General features: G+C 63.0%; 1 protein-coding gene across 1 annotated transcript; it reads right to left on the bottom strand.

Moving 5' to 3' along the window:
* Nucleotides 1-397: 397 nt before the first annotated feature.
* Nucleotides 398-4,174, bottom strand: Nmrk2 (nicotinamide riboside kinase 2). Its single transcript, XM_015503629.2, has 7 exons — nucleotides 3,709-4,174; nucleotides 2,482-2,572; nucleotides 2,044-2,092; nucleotides 1,804-1,960; nucleotides 1,380-1,451; nucleotides 946-1,052; nucleotides 398-656 (listed from the first exon to the last, which is right to left on the bottom strand). Exons 1-7 carry the CDS (start codon nucleotides 3,798-3,800, stop codon nucleotides 571-573), a joined length of 654 nt encoding a protein of 217 aa, XP_015359115.1. The 5' UTR covers nucleotides 3,801-4,174; the 3' UTR covers nucleotides 398-570.
* Between the last annotated feature and the right edge of the window lie 6,190 nt (nucleotides 4,175-10,364).

Raw genomic sequence — 10,364 nt, 5'->3', positions numbered from 1 at the left:
TAAATGCTCCAGGGCTTGGGCAGGTGAGCTCCGTGGGGAGGGGCCGGCCAAGGGCAGGAAGTGTGGCTTTACGGGGGCTTTACGGGTGCTTCGGGTGGGGGAAGATTCTGCCTAATCCTTCGAAGTAGGTATTGGCTTAGCCTCAGGGGAGGACAAGGACAGGCAGGAGCTGGCCCTGCCCAGGGAAGGGAAGCCCCTGGCCAGCTCTGAGCCCAGCTGTGGGCTGACAGTCCAAAGGAAGTTTGGCATTTGGAACTGAGGCCCCGGGACCCCCAGGCAGCCCACCAGGGGACATGGGGCAGGGCTGCCACCAGGCAGAGATCATCAGTAGCCAGGGCTCCCGGCACTGCCCCGGGGGTCCTCCGGGCCCCTTGAACAGAACACACTGGCCCCCAGATTATCAAAACAGGACCGGGTTTAATCCTCAGGCTGAGGTGTTGGGGGCTGGACCCCAGAACCCAGGCGCCACCTCCAAGTGCGCACCACTCCCCCAGTAGACACCAGAGGGTCGGCCGCGGGCCTGGCCTCCTGTGGCCGGAATCGCAACCGAGTCCCTCCGGCCCGCAGCACCTAGCCGCGGTTCAAGAGCGAGTTCTGAATGTCCTCCAGGGCCTCGCGGAGCAGCTCCTCACGCGGCTTCGTGCCGTCCAGGTACACTGAGGGGGGAGGGCCACCATCAGAGCTGCTGCTCACTGGGGCTACTCCAGGAGGGTGGTGACCCGTGCAGGGGAGGATGGGCAACTGCTGCAGCGGGAGGCAGCTGACTGCAGAGTCAGGCTGCTGGAGCAGAACACACTGGGGATCAATGTCAAGAGGGACTGAGGAAGGACTTCAGGAGGGACTTCCAGGTTTCCCAAAGGGAGTGCAGAGGATTAAGGGCTGAAGGATGGGAGAGGCTGGGCTCTGAGCCCCGCAGGGCCAGCCTTGACCGGCTCAGGGACTTACCCACGTCCACACTGCTGGCCTCCATCTCTCGTTTATACTTCTGGTACATGGGCCACACGTGGCCGTCAAAGAGGCCGGGAGCATCAGGGACGGTGTAGGTGCGGGTGCTGCAGCGTGAGGCCACAAGACAACAGCTGTGTCACAGAGGGCGGGCCAAGTACACACCCGGGCCCCAGACCCAGGCCACAGTCGGACCCAGGCCAGGGTCGGAGAGAGGCCCTCCCGAGGGGGGACCCCAGGGCAAAGCTCCAGCTTCCCGCATTTTCGCCCTGAGGACGTGGGGACTTCGGGGCAGGTGCACTGTCCAGGTCTGGGTTCAGGCCTCTGGGACACAGTGCCTGTCAGTGCAGCTGGCCCGGGAGGCCTCAGGTCCAGCAGTGTTTCTGGCTGGTGACCGTCCCACCCGAGGACCCAGGACAGGTCCTGCTGCTCACCTCCTCCTCCACTTGCACTCTTCATACGGGACAGTCAAGAAGTATCTGCGGCTGTACAAGTCCACCAGGGGCCTGGGCAGAGGGTGGGGACATGGTCAGCACCTGTGAGTGGCTTCCAGGCACTTTCCTAGTGCTGAGGGCTGGGGTTGGTCTGAACCCATTAACTTAGGGGTCAGAGAGGGACCTAGAATTGGCCAGCATCTCTGCGGCAGGCCCTCATGATAGAATCACCCCACTCTTTCAATTTAGATGGGCACAGAGAGGTACACTGCATTGCCCAAGGTCACACAGCAAGGCTGAAAGTCCAGCCCTGGTTGTGGCTCTGCCAGAGAAGGCTGAGGTTCTAGATGATTCTCTCCTTGGTCTTCTGTCAAAATAGAATCATGGTGGCACCCGGCCCTGGGGAAACAGGGTGGGGGCGTACTTGTAGCTGTAGAGCAGGAAGCCTTCCAGGAGAAGGATGTGGGTGTCTGGGGCGCCTGGCTGGACGTTGACCCCGTGGGCGCGGGCGAACTTCTGAGGGTTGCTCAGCCAGGCCCGCACGGTGCTCAGCATGGCCTCCATGTCCAGGGACTCCAGCACTGGGGACCAGAGCGCAGGGTCAGGGGAGGCCAGGGGCCCAGGGACCATGGGACCGTGGGGACGGGGGCAGTGTCATCCTTACCGTCCCATTGTTTGAAGCCGTCCTCCCCAACCGCTATTTGGTCTTGGGGCTGAAACAGAGGAGCCCAAGCCACAGGCTCAGTGCTCGCTCTGCCCGGCCGCTCTGCCTGGGCCCAGTGGGGTCCCCTCACCCCTCCTCGCTTCACCCCCACCCTCCGCAAGGCCCTTCTGCAGATGGGAATGTGGAGGTGCGGCGGGGTCAAGGGTGTGTCGCGGAGCCTTGTGGTCCTGGCTGGACCTGGCCGCAGCTCTCCGTGGGCCGCCTGGGGCTCCCCGAGCAGGGGCGGGTGCTGAGCCCTCCCTCCCGGGCTCTCAGCCCAGAGCCACCTGGAGGCTGGGCAGGACTTGCACCTGTGTGCGGCCTGCGTGGGCCCTGGGCAGCAGAATGTGGGGGTGCAGGGCCTGGCTCCCGCCCGTCCTCCCGGGCCAGGAGGGCTACCTTAAAGAAGTCATCCTGGTGAATCACGCAGCAGTTGGGCAGTGAGCGGTGCAGACCGTTGGCCAGAGTGGTCTTGCCGCCGTTGGTCATGCTGTGGAGAGAGCTCACTGTGGTCCTGTCCCCAAGAAGCCAGCCAGGCCAGGGCCTGGGCCCGGGCAGGTGGGCCGGGAAAGGACAGACACTCGCCACAGAAACACTAGCAGCTCACTCCAAACCCCGAAGGGGGCAGTGGGCTTGTGAGCATCCCTGGGCCACCTCGTCTGTGGCCAAGTGCAGGAAGAGGGAAATGGGAAGACTGGGCATAAGATGGTCACGGTGGCCTGCCTGCTGTCCTCCCCCGGAGCTGAGGCGGGAGGAGCCGCGTTCCAGGCCAGCCTAGCAAGGCAGTGAAACCCTCTCTCACTGCACAGGGCTGGTGTGGCGCAGGGGACAGTGTTGGCCCAGGATGGGCCGGGCCCTGGGCTCCGACCCCAGTGCTGGGGGGAGACGGGGAGCAGGGATTGTCACCATAGGGTGACCTGCTTGTCCTGGTGTGCCTGGGAGTTTCCTGGTCTCAGCACTGAGCATCCCAGGACAGTCCTGGGGACACTGGGACAGTGGGTCACCCTGTGGCAAAGAGAGCAGGTCATCTTGACTCCCAGGGGTGACTGAGGACCATCTGGGTGATTTTCAGGGCTTCTCTGGAAATCAGTGACAGTCTGTACCGCTGTCCTTGTTCTGGGGTGTTGAGGTATAAGGTTGGATGTGGGGGTGCAGAGAGCAGCCCTTGCGGAGGGCTCGCAGGAAGGGGGACCCCTACATGCTAAAGAAGCAGCAAACTAATTACTGCTGACCTCAATCAGCTCGGTGCCCTGAGGGCCCCTGTCCAAAGACCCCAGGAGGGTCAGGAGGGGGCAGCAAAGCCCACAAACCAGCGAGGCCCCTGGGGTGGCCGCAGAGCCTGGGCTGCGCACCACGGGGCTGCCCCTTGGCCCACCAGGAGGGCGGAGCGCTTTGCCCTGGGGGACCTTTTCCTATTTTTCTTACTGATTTGTGCTTTTCACCCTAAAGATATTTGGAGAGGGAATCCCGGGCACTGCACCCAGCCCCTGGCCACCTGCTGGGGCGCTCGCCCTCCACGCGGAGACCCCGGGGCCCAGGCCTCCCGGTGACCCAGGGTCCATTCATGAGCAGCCTCCCGGCCTCCCACCTCGGCCTCCCGCCTCAGCCCCTGAGGGCGGCGCTCACCCTCCGATGCCCACGATGAGCTTCATGTTGGCGGAGGGCGGCGGGGACAGCGCTGCAGGGCTCCCAGGAAGCGCCGCTGGGCACGACCCCATTCGGCTGCGTGTCCCGGCTTCATTGAGAAAACCGCCGCCTTTATAGGCCCCCGCAGCCCGGAGGCCGCCCCGGGGGAGGCGGCCGGGCGGGGGCGGAGNTGCGCGGGTGCGCGCGGGGCTCGTCCCCTCTGCGCGCCCCCCTCCCCGCTCCTGGCCGCGGCACTGTCACCGCCGCACTTTCCCTCCCTAAAAATATCATGCCGCTGTGTGTCCCCTGGCCTGACCCTGACATTAAGCCGGCTTCTCTGACGCCAAGGAAGGGAACCGAGCCTGCTCCCCGCTCTGTCCCCAGCCCGCGGGGGCGTGGGCTTCCTTTCCCAAGGCATCGGGATCCCGTGGCGAATCACGAGACCCCGGCAAGCAGGACACCGGGCCAGTGTGTGCCCAGGCCGTTCCTTCTCAGTGGTTAAGTGCTGTATGTGAATGTCGAGGTCCTGGGACCTTTTCCTGCCAGTCAGGGGCAGGGGGGTGGAGATGGCAGGAGGTCGGAAAGGCAGGCTGGTGTGCTGACGGGTGACAACAAATCCCACCATTAGGACAACTGTGATGCACCAATTTGAAAACGTGGAGAAAAAGTTAAAAAAAAAAAAAGGCTGGGTCTGGCTCTGAAGATGAGGAAGGGGACTCTAGAATTTGGATGCGGCGCAGTGGACCCTCCCTGGAGCTCAAGAGGGACCGCACCTGTATGGAGCTCAGGGAGGCCGGTGAGGGAGGGACTGTCATCTAGGGGAAAAGGGCCAGCCACGCTCTTCTCCTGCAGGCAGGGCCCATGCCACCCAAGGTGCCACCGGTGCCTTTCCTGTGCCGGAGGTGGCCGCTTCCCGCTCAGCCCCGCGAACCACGCAGAGGTCAGCTGCCACGGGAGGCTCTGCCTGGCCAGGCCAGCCCTCCCGTGCCACGACAGTGGGCAGTCACAGACGACGACCGGAGGAGACCGGGGAGGGAGCAAAAGAGGCGGCGCCGAGTTCTCGGGCGCGCTCCGCTCCGCACGGGACAGCGCGCAGCTCCCTGCCCTGGGAGCCGGGGAGCCCGCCCAGGCGTCTCCCGTTCTTTGGCCAAGAAGAAAACGGTCTCGCTGCTTGACCCGGGCTGGGTTTCGGTTCCTGCCCACACGGTCCCTAGAAGGGAAGAGGACCTACTCTGTGTGGAAACCGGTAACGTTCCTGCGGCAGTCCACCGCGGCGCTGCCCGAGTCCCGCCCCTCCCTGGACACAGCCCTGACCGCGCCTGGTGGGAGACGGGCCGCGGTGCTTCTGACCGACAACGGCGGGCTGCTGTTGGAGGCAGGGGAGGACAACGCGGCACGGAGGACAAGAGAAGTGTTTTCAGCAGCTGCAGGGTTCTCGGGCCTGCGCCGAGCTGGGCACACCCGCGTTTGGGAAGCTGGTGTTGACCTTCATATGGTTTTTCCCCTTGTTGCTGCCACAGAGCCCAGGACCTCACACACGCTGGGCAAGTGCTCTGCCGCCGACCCATACCCCAGCCCTCGCCTTTTTCTTTCTTTCTTTCTTTCTTTCTTTTTTTTTTTTTTTAAGAATTTTTAATATTTATTTTTTAGTTTTCGTGGACACAACATCTTTGTTTGTATGTGGTGCTGAGGATCGAACCCGGGCCGCACGCATGCCAGGCGAGCGCGCTACCGCTTGAGCCACATCCCCAGCCCTCTTTCTTTCTTTCTTTCTTTCTTTCTTTTTTTGAGACAGGATCTCGCTGAGTTGCCCAGGCTGGGCTTGACCTTATGATCCTCGTGCCCCAGCCTCCTGAGTCACTGGGATGACAGACATGGCCACCCCAGGTTGAGTCTTAGATGTCATCACAAGGCGCTTTATAAGAGGGAAACTTGGCAGATTTGGAGGACAGGTGACAGTGGAGGTGGGGACAGTAGTGATGTGTCCACAGGCCAATGGATGCCAGAAGTCCCCAGCCGCAGGGAGAGGCCGGAAGGACCCGCCCCTGGAGCCCTGGGAGGGAGCTCAACCCGCCCACCCTGCACTTTGGTTTGCAGCCCTCGGTGGGAGGTCACTTGTTGTAACAGTGTTACTATTGGGGTGTCTCCAACAAAGGATTGAGCAAGACTGTAGGAGTAACGGCCGAGCGCAGGTCCACCAAAGCTGGAGGGGTGGCGCTCCGTGAGGTGCCGCGGAAAGGCCAGCGAGAGGGGCGGAGGCCGGCGTGGGCATCTCCTGTCCTGCGTGCTGGGCAGACCTGACTGAAGACCTCGCCCCACTGGCTCCTGCTAGATGTTTTAGGGCACCAAATTCTTGGCGTCATCATGAGTGATGAGCCCTCCTGGCGAGAGTCGTCACGGTGACGGACAGGATGACTCATGTCCAGTCTAGCCCTCCACTACCCTGCCTCCCATCATGGAGACCCTGAACTCCAACCTGCAGCAAGAGAGGGCCCAGCTTCCTGGCTGCTGGGCCCCCAGCTCAGCCAGGCCTGGCCCTCCCGACCTCGTCCTCCAGGGCCATGGCAGCTCACCGGGACCTGGCACGGCTTCCCAGGCTCCCAGTCCCTCCCACCCCTGCACAAAGCCCTGGCTTCCACCCCCAGCTCCACAAAAAACAAAACCACAACTAAAACTACCCCCGAAGGACACTGGCCCCCTCTTGTGCCTGGGAGCTGGGCCGTGGGCACTCTCAGAACAGGGCGGCTCGCAGGGTGCTGGTCATGAAAGGAGCAAAGCTGCCCACTGGGCACCTGCTGGAGTTCAGAGGTGACAGACACCCTGCCCAGCTGCCACGTGGCAACCAAGGCCCAAAGCCCCTTTTGGAGTGCTTGAGAATGTTCCAGAACTAGATGGCTGCATGTTGTACAGGTTCTCAGTGCCACCGGACGTGCTCCCGGGGTTGATTCTGCCTGGCACCGTGGCACACGCCTTCATCCCAGCCACTTGGGAGGCTGAGGCAGAAGGATCACAAGTTCAAGGCCAGCCTCAGCAACTTATCGAGGCCCTGCCTCGAAGTAAAAATAAGAAAGGGCTGGGGTGGAGCTCAGTCGTAGAGCTCCCCTGCGTTCAATCCCGGGTACAAAAAAAGGTCACTCTTATGCTGTGTGACTCTCACCTCAATTACAAAAACAGCCTAGTCCTGAGCTTGGCTGACGCTCAGGCCCCCCGCGGGGCCCCTCTCCGCCTTGCTCTGCAGGCTCCCCCAGCCCCTCCTGCCTCCAGGCCTGGTCCTGGTTGGCCCCCCACCCCTGCAGCCCCCCACCTGCTGCCGGGCACCCGCACCTGGCCCAGCAATGCCAGCGCTCCAGGGGGACTCCTCACCCAGCGTCCCAGGATGGTCATCAGGGTGAGCCCACACTGTCCGTTCCCACCCCCTACCTGGCAGAGATGTGTGACTGCTGCCTCAGTACCTCTGTCACCCAGAGTCCTGGGCCTGGGTGACAGCATGCCCTGGTTCCATTCGGACCCTGGGAGAGGCCCAGCCCCTCAGTCCTGCAGCCAGCAGACGCCTGCAGGTTCCCGCTGAGGGAGGGGACGGCCACGGGAGGTGGGAGACGGTCAGACCTCAGACTCACTCCTCACCGTGTGTGTGACCCTGGGCCAACCATGTCACCTCTCCCTGCCTCGCGTTCCTCCTCTCAGTAACATGGGGGCTGTGTGAGGTGGATCATAAGCTGTTACCCACGTTGGCTACTGTATTTATTATCATCATTTTTGGTGCTGGGGATGGAACTAGGGCCTCACACACGCTAGCAAGCGCTCCATTACTGAGCTGTGTCCCCAGCCTTTTTTTTTTTTTTTTTTTTTTTTTGGTACCAGGGATTGAGCTCAGGGGCCCGTGACCACTGAGCCCCATCCCAGCCTATTTTGTATTTTATTTAGAGACAGGGTCTCACTGAGTTGGTTAGCACCTCACCATTGCTGAGGCTGGCTTTGAACTCGCGGTCCTCCTTTCTCAGCCTCCCAAGCCACTGGGATTATAGGCGTGCACCACTGCGCCCGACCCCAGCCCTTTTTATTTTATTCTGAGACAGAGTCTCACTAAGTGGCTGAGGCGGAGGCGGAGGCCTCCTCTAACTTGCATCCTCCTGCCTCAGCCTCCAGCATGGCTGGGATGACAGGCGTGGCCTTCTCACCAAATCTGTGATTGTGTTTTCACCCACTGAATTGGATTCATTCCAGAGAGGCTTGGGGCCAGAAAGCACCTGGAATCACAGAGAGCAGAGCCAGGGGCCCTGGGTGCACCTCAGGGGCCTCCCTGCAGATGGGCAAGAAAGCAGAAGCCCGCGGGAGCCGGGCCTTCTGGGGCTCTTCCCTCCACATGGCACCTGCCACCGACCCACTTTCCCTCTGGACACACACAGGCCAGACCTCCCTTCTAGGTTATAGTTTATTATGTCCCACAAACCCCCCAGAGCTCATGGAGATGACGTCTTCACATCACGACAGCGATCATGGTCATTTCTGTGGTTAAAAATCACAAAACTCGCCTTCAGAAGGGTGCACGTGCGAACTGCCACTCTCAGGTCACAAGAGAGGAAGCCAATGTCCCCTGACAAGGAGGCCTGGGTCCACTGCCTCTCAGCCACGCTGCTCCCCAGACGCAGCTCCACTGCAAGGCCCAGTCCGGGCAGCGTGTCCTGGACAGGGCGTGTGCACGGGGCTGTCCAGACACACCTGGCCACAGGTGGCCCCGGAGATGCGGCCTCCCGCTCGCCGGGCCTTCTTCCCTCTGGAGGGTCTGCTGTGGCCGGCAGGGGTGCTCGGCTACTGGCCTGTGGCTGCTGGTGATCCGAGGGGCGGTAGGTGCACTGGGCAGAGCCCGGGGCCCCACGAGGCGGATGGGCCTCCCTCACGCCGTCGCCCGCCGCTGTAGGCACTGGTTGTGGGAGGGTAGAACGGGCCCGTTCTGTCCCTGGCTCCTTCGTCCCACTGGGGGAGAACCCGGTCTTCAGTGAGGACGAGGCTTGGGGGTCACGGTCCTGATGGGCAAGGAGAGTCACAGCAGGAAGCCTGCCCTGGTCATCCGGACTGAGCCGTGGTGGCTGCGTGGCATCTGCCGGGGCCTCCCCGGAAGGGCCTGTGCTGTCCTGCGCAGGCTGTGGGGACGCGCCCCGGCTGTGGGGACGCGGGGCCTTCAGGGCCTCCTGTGGCTCTGGCATCGCGGGGACCACCAGCAGAGCCCCGGGACCAGGTGCTGTGGGAAGAAGGGCTGCCCTGTGTGGTCAGTGAGGGACGGCCCTGGGCAGCAGGGTCTGGGGGCAGCCGACAGAGGCCTGTCTCGTGGCAGAGGCCGCCTCAGGCCCCAGGTGACATGTCTGTCCTGGGACACCATCACTGTCCTCGTCCTTTATTTGACATCTAGGAAATGGCGACTTAAACATCTCCATCCCCTGTGGTCCAGCCTCCCTAGGTCAGAAGTGGGTGTCCCCCAGGAGTGTCCCCGGCACAGCACAGTCGCTCGTGACGGGCTCCCAGGCCCAGGGCTCCTCAGAAGCTCCGTCGTCCCCAGGTGGGAGATGCTGGCGTGTGGGACAGGAGGCCGAGGCCACTGTCCCACGTGGCACCTCGTTGTGCAGCCCTGCCGAGCGGCCCTGACCACCACAGTGCCCCTGCTGGGCCAGGTCCACACCCGCTGGACGTTTCACCTGGCCAGGTCACCTGGACATCGATGGCACTTGCTGACGCGCCCACTCAGAGGCAGGAGGAGGGGCCTCGGAAGGTGCCTGCTGGACTTTTGCTTGGGTTCATCAGGGACAGAGACCAGCCCTGGAGGGCCAGCGGCGGCCACGTTCCGCAGACAGCAGACACTGCGGGTCCTGGGCTCACGGAACCTCCTGAGGCCTGGCCCCGGCAGGTCTGTCCGTCTTTCACCCGCCAGACCCCGGCTCCCTGGAGGAGGACCAGGTCCGAGCTGGGAACGCGGGTGCCCCCCGCTCAGCACCCTGGACTTATTTCCCACCATCTTCAGAAGCCTCCGTCTCCGGCCTCCTCCTGCAGCCTCCTCTCCCAGGTCTGCACTTCCAGAACCCGCCTGGCGCAGAGCTGGCTTCTCAGCCTCTGTCCTCAGTGGGAAGCCTGGGGTGTGTCCCAACCTGGCCCGGGGGTCAGGCCAGGGAGGGGGCACAGTTGTCCCCTTGGAAGGAGGTCCTGGTTGGATGCCCGGTGGCGTGGCATTCCAGTTAAAGGGGCTTGAGTGGGTTCTAGACTGAGGCCGGTGGGTTTCACCGCCGGACAAGGCGCCGTCTCATGCGATCAGCTCAGTGTCTCCCAGGGAGAGGGGGTGTCCTTGGAGGTGACAGGGGCAAGGCGAATGACAATCCAGGGGTGTGAACTGGGAAGTGAGGCTGAGGTCAGGCGATGCCCAGGCCTGGCCCTCGGGCCTGAGGCCGGGCTGCGGGGGCCACGTTCCAAAAGGAAAGGCACCGGACAAAACAGGGAGCCGGGGTGTCTGTGGCTCCAACCTGGACCACGTCAGGGACACAGGGACCTCGGCCTGTGCCCAGCACTGGCCAGGGCCAGCTAGGACAGCAAGAGGTGTCCTGTAGCCTCAGGGCCTGGGGCAGGGGCAGAGGTCACCAGGGCCCTCTGGAAGTGGGAAGAGCCGAGAGCCG

This window comes from Marmota marmota, unplaced genomic scaffold, assembly GCF_001458135.2.
Source record: "Marmota marmota marmota unplaced genomic scaffold, marMar, whole genome shotgun sequence".
Lineage (NCBI taxonomy): Eukaryota > Metazoa > Chordata > Mammalia > Rodentia > Sciuridae > Marmota > Marmota marmota.
Note: the sequence above shows the minus strand (reverse complement) of the source record. Positions and strands in the feature narration are given on the sequence as shown.

Bases quoted from the DNA above. Each gene is read 5' to 3' on its own strand.
- Nmrk2 (XM_015503629.2), bottom strand. From the start codon at position 3,800: ATGGGGTCGTGCCCAGCGGCGCTTCCTGGGAGCCCTGCAGCGCTGTCC. The intron at 2,573-3,708 runs GTGAGCGCCGCC...CTCTCTCCACAG, and splicing joins CTCATCGTGGGCATCGGAGG to CATGACCAACGGCGGCAAGA. The intron at 2,093-2,481 runs GTAGCCCTCCTG...CCTCTGTTTCAG, and splicing joins ACCAGGATGACTTCTTTAAG to CCCCAAGACCAAATAGCGGT.